At 51.4% G+C, this 11,899-nt stretch overlaps 1 protein-coding gene across 1 annotated transcript; it reads left to right on the top strand.

The window, feature by feature from the left end:
- The first annotated feature begins 488 nt into the window (after nt 1-488).
- LOC139252339 (probable G-protein coupled receptor 139) lies at nt 489-1,391 on the top strand. Its single transcript, XM_070873342.1, has one exon. It carries the CDS (start codon nt 567-569, stop codon nt 1,389-1,391), a length of 825 nt encoding a protein of 274 aa, XP_070729443.1. The 5' UTR covers nt 489-566.
- The last annotated feature ends 10,508 nt before the right edge of the window (nt 1,392-11,899 follow it).

Here is an 11,899-nt window from a genome sequence, read left to right as displayed (position 1 = left end):
GTTAAAGTAACAGTAACCTCAGTCTTTAATAAGACACTCCAGAGTGAGGAACAGGCCTTCGGGGCTGGCTTATATACAGTGCTCCCAAGGGATGCTGTGATCCCTTGGGACTTCAGGGGATGAGCTCCCTGGTGGCGGAACACGGGAGTGCATGCTTTACAGATACACCACAATATCACCTTCCTTTCATCGTCCCTGGGTCAAAATCTTGGAATTCCCTCCTGAACAGCACTGAGAGTTCCTTCAGCACATGGACTGCAACGGTTCAAGTAGAAGACCCACCACAACCTTCCCAACGATGAGTAAGGATGGGCAATAAACACTGGCCTTGCTAGAGATGCCCATATCCCATGAATGAATACATTTGAAGTTATTAACAGATGATCTAGAGAATGTCCTAATGTTTACAGGTTTTCCAGAGATGGTACTAATATTTACACTGGGTCCCAGCATGATGTATAACATTCCTGTTATGTCCTTGCCTTACAGTTAACCTACTGACGATTGTGATCCTGACTCGGGGAAAGTGCGGTCTCTCCAAATGTGTCACTCGTTACCTGGTGGCCATGGCAGCAGCGGATCTACAGGTCGTTATCCTCGACCTGATATTGAGGCAAATTCCAGTTCGTTATTCGAGTCACTTCCATTTCGTGATGTCCATTCCTGTGTGTAATATCCACGCCGTCCTGCTGTATGCAGCCACAGACTGCTCTGTCTGGTTCACCGTCACTTTCACCTTCCATCGATTTGTGGCCATTTGTTGCCAGAAGCTGAAAACCAAATATTGCACCGAGAGAACAGCGGCTGTGGTTCTGGGAACAGTGACTGTGCTGAGCTGTTTAAAGGATATTTTCTGGTATTTTATGTTAACGGGTAAATATTACCTCTACAACGATCCCTGGTTTTGTTATGGACGAGATGGTGTTGTTGGTTCAAGAGTCTGGGCAATAATCGAACTCCTTCATTATATTCTCACCCCTTTTGTCCCATTTGTTCTGATCCTGCTGCTCAATGCTCTCACCGTCAGACACATTTTAGTGGCCAGCAGAGCTCGCAGGAGACTCCGGGGTCCCAGCCATGGGGGGGGTCCCAGAGACCCTGAGATGGAGAGCCGCAGGAAATCTGTCATTTTATTGTTTGTTATCTCGGGGAATTTCATCCTGTTATGGTCAACGTATATGGTGTATTCTATATGCAACCGACTGTGGTACATTGGATTTTATGCTGTATCTCTACCTCTCTATGTACAAGAGCTGGGCTTCATGCTGCAACTCCTGAGTTGCTGCACCAACACTTGTATTTATGCTGTGACCCAGACTAAGTTCAGAGAGCAGTTAAAGAATGTGATGAAATATCCCTTTAATAGAATTGTCAAATGTATTAAACAATAAGAACTGAAGATTTTTCAGCATCAGAACTGAATCCTATCTTATATTTTCACCAACCAGCTCACCCTGTGATATAGACACAGTGGGTCTGCTCTCCCCGGGGTCTGTGATACACAGTGGGCCTGGTCTGCTCTCCCCGGGGTCTGTGATACACAGTGGGCCCAGTCTGCTCTCCCCCCAGGGTCTGTGATACACAGTGGGCCCGGTCTGCTCTCCCCCAAGGGTCTGTGATACACAGTGGGCCCAGTCTGCTCTCCCCCCGGGGTCTATGATACACAGTGGGCCCAGTCTGCTCTCCCCCCAGGGTCTGTGATACACAGTGGGCCCAGTCTGCTCTCCCTCCAGGGTCTGTGATACACAGTGGGCCCAGTCTGCTCTCCCCCCAGGGTCTGTGATACACAGTGGTCCCGGTCTGCTCTCTCCCCGGGGTCTGTGATACACAGTGGGCCCAGTCTGCTCTCCCCCCAGGGTCTGTGATACACAGTGGGCCCGGTCTGCTCTCCCCCCGGGGTCTGTGATACACAGTGGGCCCGGTCTGCTCTCCCCCCGGGGTCTGTGATACACAGTGGGCCCGGTCTGCTCTTCCCCCAGGGTCTGTGATATACAGTGGGCGGGGGGGTGGGGTGGGTCTTTATGTAGTAAAATGTGCCAAGTTGGTTTGTAGGAGTGTTATCAAACAGACTTTGACACCGAACCATGTAAGCAAATATTAAGGCAGATGACTAAAAGCTTGGTCAAAGAGGTAGGTTTTAAGAGCATCTTATCGGAGGAGAGAAAAGTAGAGAGGTGGAGAAGTTTAGGAAGAGAATTCTAGAGCTTCGGGTCTTGTCAGCTGAAGGCATGGTCACCAATGGTGGAGTGACTTGTGATATATTCTTCATGACATCACAAGCATACACATGCACATGATGGCTCTACAGGAACTCATCATGTGACCTTGTCACATGATCCTTTTATTATATGGGAGTAACTATTTGCACTGCGTTTTTCTCCGCATGTGTCTGTCAAGCTCTGCCCCACTCCCCCCCCATTGCCTCCCACCCGAACCACAGTTGCATTACCACCGTAGTCCACTAGGAGGAGCAGTAGTTCCACTAGGAGGAGCTCCATATTATATGATTAAAATCGGGGATGCGTAATCGGTCAGCATTGGAGGAGTGCAAATATCTCGGGGGGTTGTGGGGCTGGAGGAGATTACAGAGATAGGGAGGGGCGAGGCCAGGGAGGGATTTTTAAACAAGGATGAAAATTTTAAAATCAAGGTGCTGTTTAACCTGGAGCCAATGTTGGTCAGCAAGCACAGGGGTGATAGGTGAGCGGGACTTGGTGCGAGCTAGGACATGGGCTGCAGAATTTTGGATCACCTCTAGTTTACATAGGGTAGAATGTGGGAGGCCAGCCAGGAGTGCGTTGGAATAGTCAAGTTTGGAGGTAACAAAGGCACGGATGAGGGCTTCAGCAGCAAATGAGCTGAGGCAGGGGCAAAGTCAGGCGATGTTATGGAGATGGAAATAGGCGGTCTTAGTGCTGGTGCCGATATGTGATCGAAAGCTCAGCTTGGAGTGAAATATCACACTAGCTCAGAAGGTTGCGAACAGCCTGATTGAGCCTCAGACAGTTGCCAGGGAGGGAGATGGAGTTGGTGACCAGGGAACAGAGTTTGTGCCGGGTACCGAAGACAATGCCTTCGGTTTTCCCAATATTTAGTTGGAGGAAATTTCTGCTCATTCAGTCAACCAAGCAACCTGACAATTTATAGACAGTGGAAGGGTCGAGAGAAGTGGTAATGAGGTCAGCGTACATGTGGAAACTAAGGCTGTGTTTTCAGATCGATATACAGACACAGTGAGGCCAGTCTGCTGCCCCATGACACAGTCACAAATGGCAGTGTTCATGTCCCATTTAAATGCAGGCGTGAGTGGATCCCATCACATTCGCTGGCTCTCTGGCTCCCTGGTTCCTTGGGTCCCTGGCTCCTTGGGTCCCTGGCTTCCTGGCTCCCTGGCTTCCTGGCTCCCTGGCTCCTTGGGTCCCTGGCTCCTTGGTGCCTGGCTCCCTGGCTCCTTGGTCCCTTGCTCCCTGGCTCACTGGCTCCCTGGCTCCCTGGCTTCCTGGCTCCCTGGCTCTTTGGGTCCCTGGCTCTCTGGCTTCCTGGCTCCCTGGCTCCCTGGCTCCCTGGTTCCTTGGGTCCCTGGCTCCCTGGCTCCTTGGCTCCTTGGGTCCCTGGCTCCCTGGCTCCTTCGGTTCCTGGCTCCCTGGCTCCCTGGCTCCTTGGCTCCTTGGCTCCTTGGTCCCTGGCTCCCTGGCTCCCTGGCTCCTTGGTCCCTGGCTCCCTGGCTCCCTGGCTCCTTGGGTCCATGGCTCCTTGGGTCCCTGACTCCCTGGCTCCCTGGCTCCTTGGGTCCCTGGCTCCCTGGCTCCCTGGCTCCTTAGTCCCTGGCTCCCTGGCTCCCTGGCTCCCTGGCTCCGTGGCTCCCTGGCTCCCTGGCTCCCTGGCTTCCTGGCTCCCTGGCACCATGGCTTCCTGGCTTCCTGGCTTCCTGGCTTCCTGGCTCCCTGGCTTCCTGGCTCTTTGGCTCCTTGGGTCCCTGGCTCCTTTGTGCCTGGCTCCCTGGCTCCTTGGTCCCTGACTCCCTGGCTCCCTGGCTCCCTGGCTCCCTGGCTTCCTGGCTCCCTGGCTCCTTGGGTCCCTGGCTCCCTGGCTTCCTGGCTCCCTGGCTCCCTGTCTCCCTGGTTCCTTGGGTCCCTGGCTCCTGGCTCCCTGGCTCCTTGGCTCCTTGGATCCCTGACTCCCTGGCTCCTTCGGTTCCTGGCTCCCTGACTCCCTGGCTCCCTGGCTCCTTGGCTCCTTGGTCCCTGGCTCCCTGGCTCCCTGGCTCCTTGGGTCCCTGGCTCCTTGGGTCCCTGACTCCCTGGCTCCCTGGCTCCTTGGCTCCTTGGGTCCCTGGCTCCCTGGCTCCCTGGCTTCCTGGCTCCCTGGCACCATGGCTTCCTGGCTTCCTGGCTTCCTGGCTTCCTGGCTTCCTGGCTCCCTGGCTCCTTGGGTCCCTGGCTCCCTGGCTTCCTGGCTCCCTGGCTCCCTGTCTCCCTGGTTCCTTGGGTCCCTGGCTCCTGGCTCCCTGGCTCCTTGGCTCCTTGGGTCCCTGGCTCCCTGGCTCCTTCGGTTCCTGGCTCCCTGACTCCCTGGCTCCCTGGCTCCTTGGCTCCTTGGTCCCTGGCTCCCTGACCCCCTGGCTCCTTGGGTCCCTGGCTCCTTGGGTCCCTGACTCCCTGGCTCCCTGGCTCCTTGGCTCCTTGGGTCCCTGGCTCCCTGGCTCCTTCGGTTCCTGGCTCCCTGACTCCCTGGCTCCCTGGCTCCTTGGCTCCTTGGTCCATGGCTCCCTGGCTCCCTGGCTCCTTGGGTCCCTGGCTCCTTGGGTCCCTGACTCCCTGGCTCCCTGGCTCCCTGGGTCCCTAGCTCCCTGGCTCCCTGGCTCCCTGGCTCCCTGGCTCCCTGGCTCCCTGGCTCCTTGGTCCCTGGCTCCCTGGCTCCCTTGCTCCCTGGCTCCTTGGGTCCCTGGCTCCCTGGCTCCTTCGGTTCCTGGCTCCCTGGCTCCCTGGCTCCTTGGCTCCTTGGCTCCTTGGTCCCTGACTCCCTGCCTCCCTGGCTCCCTGGCTCCTTGGGTCCCTGGCTCCTTGGGTCCCTGACTCCCTGGCTCCCTGGCTCCTTGGGTCCCTGGCTCCCTGGCTCCCTGGCTCCTTAGTTTCTGGCACCCTGGCTCCCTGGCTCCCTGGCTCTGTGGCTCCCTGGCTCCCTGGGTCCCTGGCTCCCTGGCTCCCTGGCTCCCTGGGTCCCTGGCTCCCTGGGTCCCTGGCTCCTTGGGTTCCTGGCTGCCTGGCTCCTTGGGTCCCTGGTCCCTGGCTTGAAGAGATCGCAAAATCTCTGTTTAAAGAATGGACTCAGTTGAAAATATTTTGTGGACTTTATGGGTTTTTCTGAGGGTATTGTCCCTGTGATGGGCTCAGCCTGCGTGATACGTGAGAAAGCTGGGGGGTTTTAATACTCCAGAGACCTCACGGCAGTTAGCTGTGACAAACGAACTGTCAGTCATCCAGTACAGGTTTGCCCACCAGTCCCAGCTAAAGGAAGGGAGCCATGAATATTGACAAAAGAGCTGTCGGCCAGGAAGTGGGGCCACTGACAAAGCCACTCTAATATGCAAAAGCACAAAGGGGTTTTAAAGATTGGCTGGAAAGATAGTAGGTAGCAAGACTCCCATAAAAACAGGGTCTTTCCACTTTATTTTTAGCTTGGAGCTTGGAGCTTGTAGTGAAGCTTGTAGTGAAGCTTGTAGCTGGCAGCTTGCAGCTTGTATCTAGAGAGAGCTCTCTCTCCCTCTCGCTCTCACTCCACCACAGAGGAAGCCGCAGTTCCGCAGAAGAGCGATCGAAACCGGCTGCGTGTGGTGGTGAGCATGGTCGCTAGTGTCCCAAGCCAGTAGCCAGATATCCCAGGCAAGTTGGGTGAGACTAAGGGCTCAGGGTTTTCTCAGAAGTGAAGCTTTTCAGGGCTATTCTGGGGCGTGAGCTTCGACTGAGTAATTCGTTGGTAGGGGTGGAGTTAGAATCCGCCAGGGAATTACTGCATGTTACTAGGTCTCATTCCTATATTGTATGTGTGTTGTTTGTAACCTGGATTTTATTCTCCACAGAGACAGTGATTTTGTTTAGTAATGCATGTTTTGGCCAGTGTATGTTAGACCAAATAAAGTAAATACGATTTTTCTGAAACATTCCTGTCCGTGACTTATTCTATTTACACTCTGAATAAAAATCCCGGGGTCTAGAATTTTCGTAAGGTGGGGGCGATTCGAACCGTCGGTCTAGCAATTGGGCTAGTATTAAAACCGCTTACATCTCATGGTGACCACGGCAGGACCCGGGTAAAAGGAGTGTAAATCAGTCATAGACTGTGCTTCTGGTGAAAGATCCCAACTGGAGGAAAGGATTTCTTCATATGTATTTAAGAAGGTGAACATCACTAAGAAATAGGTGCTAGGCTTGTTCCATGATGAGTGTCCAGCGGACGCAGCGGCAGAATGGACGGAGGGCAAGGAGCATAGGCGCAGTATTGAAAAGGCGATATGGCTCATCTGTCTGCAAAGACAAGTCCAACTGCTAGATGAGCAGGTTGGTAAGTTCGAGGCAGAGCTCAGGGAGTCCAAGGCACAGTCAGACGCAGGGGCGGTAGTAGGGAGCAGAGTGCACGAAGTTAAAGGATGGGTTAGGCAAAAGAAAGAATGGAAACAGTTTTCGGTGCATGGTCTGTGGCAGATAACATAGTCATAAGTGGATAATGTTAGTTCCCATCTTTGGATGCAGGATGAAACATTGGTATTTATACCTTTGCTCTCTGAAAACAGCGAAATGAGTGGCTTGTGGTCAGTTTCAAGCTCAAACCAAAGTCCAAACAGGTATTGGTGCATTTTCTTAACCCCATATACACATGCTAACGCCTCTTTCTTGACCATACTGTAGGCTCTCTCAGCCTTATGCAGACTTCTAGATGCGTATGCAACCGGTTGGAGGTTGCCCGATACATTGGCTTGCTGTAACACACAGCCGACCCCGTATGATGAGGCGTCCCAAGCTAGCACTAAATGTTTACATGGGTCATAGTGTACAAATAACTTATTTGAACATAGCAGGTTCCTGGCCTTCTCAAAGGCTGTGTCTTGAGATTTGTCCCAAACCCAGTCATCACCCTTACGTAGCAACATGTGCAAAGGCTCTAACAACGTGCTCAACCCGGGTAGAAAGTTACCGAAATAGTTGAGGAGTCCCAGGAACTCCGTCACATTCTGTGGTCTGGGTGCATTCTTGATGGCCTCTGTCTTTGAGTCCGTGGGCCTGATGCCGTCTGCGGAAATCTTCCTCCCCAAAAATTCTACTTCTGGCGCCAGGAAAACACACTTGGAGCATTTCAGCCTGAATCCCACTCTGTCTAGTCGACTTAAAACCTCTTCCAGGTTGTGTAGATGTTTGATGGTGCCACGACTGGTGATCAGGATGTCGTCTTGAAACACAACGGTGCACAACAGATTTCAGCAAACTCTCCATGGTTTCTCTGGAAAATGGCTGCCGAGCGAATCCCAAAAGGGCACCTGTGGTATATAAACAGCCCTTTGTGCGTGTTGATTCAGCCAGCTCCTGTGTCACGTAGACGGAGGTTAGGTCCAACTTGGTGAACGGCTTCCCCCCCGCTAACATTGCGAACAGGTCATCTGCTTTGGGCAGCGGGTACTGGTCCTATAGTGAGACTCAGTTAATCGTTACCTTGTAGTGACTTGAGGGAAAATGATTTTTTCAGGGGCAAACACAGAAAGGGTAGGAGATGTGAGATACAAGAGAGTAATGATGATCCAGCCACAGCTGGACAGCTGACTGTAAATGCAGTAATCTACTAAAGGAGCCTTGATTCATGGCAACAGTTACATCCCTTTAATGCTTTGACATCCGAACTGGGACCAAAAGTGAAATATGGTTCAATGGAACAAAAATGTCCTAGGTTTTAACAAGGTCACTTACAATTGCACTTTAAAACTCCCAACTGCTCAGCTACTCACCATGATACTTTTGTAGCTTTCAGTCTGTTCAGTGTTTCCCTCTCCTCCATCTTTGATGTCCTTGTCACCAGTAAAATCTTCACTGTGTCCCATCCTGGCCATTCACCTGGTATGGCTGCCATCTTCACTCCATCAAATCCAAGGGGTGGAGACTTGTGTGTAACTGGGGCACATCACATCAAGCTATTTGGCCTCTGTCTTCGCTGACAAAACCACCAACTATGTCAAGATCATCCTGGAGAGCAAAGATAGCCTCTGCCTCGTCTCCATTAGCAACTGTATCCTTAAACCCATCTCACTGGCACCTACCATTACCTTCAGCATAGAGTGCGAAGACTATATGTGTGCGCACTTGGTCCTTGCAGCAGAGCTGGTCTCCAGTCGCCTTGGATCCCCTTGCCACTAGACCAAGACCTAGCTCTGTCAAGCCCGTGTGGTGGCTGGTGTACAACGGCCACCACACGTTAAAAAAATCCACGCACAGGCATCTTTCACTCTCCAAGATGTAGTTCAGGATCTGGAATATTAGGTCCTTCATTGAAACACCTATGAACTCATTCCTTTTTGGCATTGAAGCAAATCATCATCGCTTCGAGGGACTGCCTATGATGATGATGATGATGATGATGACCTTGTAGTCTCTGCAGATTCTGACCGTGCCATTGCTTTTCAACACCGGAACAATTGGACTGGCTCACTCGTTGAACTCGACTGGCGATATGATTCCTTCGCGTTGGAGTCTGTCCAGTTCAACCTCATGTACGGAACCGCCTGAGACTTGTGATGGACGGGCCGTGCATCGGGGCCCAGATGGATCTGTACCTTGGCTCCTGTGAAGTTGCCGATGCCTTATTCGAATAGCGAGGAAAACTTGCTCAGCAATTGAGCACACGAGGCGTCATCCACTGAAGATAGTGCTTTGATGTCGTTCCAATTCCATCTAATCTTTCTAGCCAGCTTCTGCCGAACAGCGTTGGGCCATTGCCTGGAACAATCCACAATGATAGGTCATGCACAGCTCCATCATACGATACCTTCACTGCCGCACTTCCAATCAATGGTATGAGCTCTTTGGTGTAGGTACGCAGCTTTGCATTAATTGGGCTCAGTTTGGGCCTTTGTGCTTTATTGCCCTACAGTTTATCGAAAGCCTTCTGGCTCATTATTGACTGACTCGCCCCCGTGTCCAACTCCATGGATACTGGAACTCCATTTAATTTGACTTTCAGCATTATAGAAGGGCTCTTGGTGGGGAAGGTATGTACCCCATACACTTCTTCCTGGGTTGAGTTGCCTGTGCTGCGTGATCCGCGCCGGATCGATCATCCTCTGCCACGTTTGCACATTCGCTGGAACTGCCCCATCGTTGTGCAGCCTTTGCACATGTAGTGCTTGAATCGACATTGCTGGGCCCGATGATTACCCCCGCAGTGCCAACACGGTGCTAATGGATTCACATTCACCCCCGATGGAGGACTCTGAGTCATCACAGGTCTTGCAGCCGCAGACGTATAGGCCCTGCCATGTGCAGTTCGGCCTGCTAGCAACGTCATTTTATGCACAGTACTTGCCGGTGAGCTTCGATGTTGAGAAGATATCTGTTTGGTGTTATCGTCCATGGCCATGCATGCCTGGGCGATCGCGATGGCCCTGCTCAGGTCTAGGGTTTCAGCAGCCAGCAGCTTTCGAAGAATGACCTCGTGGCTGATGCCTAGCATGAAAAAGTCCGGCAGCATTTGCCCCAACGCAGCTCCAAAATCGCAAGGTCCCGCAAGGCATCTCAGGTCGTTGACATAATCCGCCACGTCCTGGCCCCCGGAGCGATGGTGCGTGTCAAAACGATTTCTGGCCATGAGGATACTCTCCTTCGGCTTGAGGTGGTCCCGAACCAGCGTGCACAACTCTGTATATTCCTTCGTCGTTGGCTTTGTTGGTGCAAGCAGATTCTTGATGAGGCCGTATGTTTTAGGCCCACAGACGGTGAGGAGAACCGCCCTGCACTTGGCCATGTTAGTGTCTCCTTCCAGCTCATTGGCCACGAAATACTGGTCGAGACACTCGACAAAGGCTTCCCAATCATCACGCTCTATGAATCTCTCTAATATTCCAACAGCAGCCATGGTTGCGTGAAGGTTCGTATTCTGTTACTCGTCGCCAATTATAGTGTATAGAACAACTCCACGAGGCTGAGTACCGTGAACTAAACTTAGTGTGACCATAATCTTCTTTATTGGAGTGCCGCAGGGTTCAGTGCTGGGACCCCAGCTCTTTACAATATGCATTAACGATTTAGATGAAGGAATTGAGTGCAATATCTCCAAGTTTGCTGATGACACTAAACTGGGTGGTGGTGTGAGCTGTGAGGAGGATGCTAAGAGGCTGCAGGGTGGCTTGGAGAGGTTAGGTGAGTGAGCAAATGCATGGCAGATGCAGTATAATGTAGATAAATGTGAGGTTATCCATTTTGGGGGCAAAAACACGAAGGCAGAATATTATCTAAATGGCGGCAGATTAGGGAAAGGGGAGGTGCAACGAGACCTTGATGTCATGATTCATCAGTCATTGAAAGTTGGCATGCAGGTACAGCAGGCAGTGAAGAAGGCAAATGGTATGTTGGCCTTCATAGCTAGGGGATTTGAGTATAGGAGCAGGGAGGTCTTACTGCAGTTGTACAGGGCCTTGGTAAGACCTCACCTGGAATATTGTGTTCAGTTTTGTTCTCCTAATCTGAGGAAGGACGTTCTTGCTATTGAGGGAGTGCAGCGAAGGTTCACCAGACTGATTCCTGGGATGGCTGGACTGACATTTGAGGAGAGACTGGATCAACTGGGCCTGTATTCACTGGAGTTTAGAAGGATGAGAGGGGATCTCATAGAAACGTATAAGATTCTGACGGGACTGGGCACGTTAAATTTGGGAAGAATGTTCCCGATGTTGGGGAAGTCCAGAACCAGGGGACATAGTCTTGGGATAAGGGGTAGGCCATTTAGGACCGAGATGAGGAGAAACTTCTCCACTCAGAGAGTTGTTAACCTGTGGAATTCCCTGCCACAGAGAGTTGTTGATGCCAGTTCATTGGATATATTCAAGAGGGAGCTAGATATGGCCCTTACGACTAAAGAGATCAAGGGGTATGGCGAGAAAGCAAGAAAGGGTTACTGAGGGAATGATCAGCCATGATCTTATTGCATGGCGGTGAAGGCTCGAAGGGCCGAATGGCCTACTCCTGCACCTATTTTCCATGTTTCTATGTTTCCGCCCCATTCGTTACATCCTCAAAGAATTCCAGGAAATTTGTGAAACTTGGCTTCCACTTCATAAATCCATTCTGACTCTGCCTGATTGAATGATGCTTTTACAAATGTCCTGCTCATGCTTCTTTAGTAATGGACTCTAACATTTTCCCAACCACAGATGTGAGGCTAACTGGTCTATAGTTTCCTGCTTTTTGTCTGCCTCCTTTTTTAAATAGGGGCGTTACATTTGCAGTTTTCCAATCTGCTGGGACTGCCCCAGAATCCAGAGAATATCTAGAGGGAGCCTGGATTCAACATCTGTTGGATGCGTTCCAAATTCAACATCTGTGGGAGAGGTACTGAATTCAATATCTGCAGGAGTGTGTCAGTATTCAACATCTGTAGGAGAGGTCCTGAATTCAATATCTGTAGGAGTGTGTCAGTATTCAACATCTGTAGGAGAGGGAATCAATTCCAAATATATAAAGGGGACATAATTCAACATCTGTAGGAGGGGGCCTGAATACAACATCTGCATGACTTGGACTCCTCATCTCGCTCCTGTTGTAAGTAGGCATTTGTAAGATCCAACTTTGAGAACATCTGACCACCTGTCAGTGTTATGAACAAATCTTTTACATTTGGCAATGTATTGGGGCAATTACCTTCA

The sequence above is a fragment of the Pristiophorus japonicus genome, unplaced genomic scaffold (genome assembly GCF_044704955.1).
Source record: "Pristiophorus japonicus isolate sPriJap1 unplaced genomic scaffold, sPriJap1.hap1 HAP1_SCAFFOLD_455, whole genome shotgun sequence".
NCBI classification, from domain to species: Eukaryota; Metazoa; Chordata; class Chondrichthyes; family Pristiophoridae; genus Pristiophorus; species Pristiophorus japonicus.
This window is presented reverse-complemented; position numbering and strand designations above follow the sequence as displayed.

Excerpts from the sequence above, each read along its gene's own strand:
- LOC139252339 (XM_070873342.1), top strand. The coding sequence starts at position 567 with ATGGCAGCAGCGGATCTACAGGTCGTTATCCTCGACCTGATATTGAGG.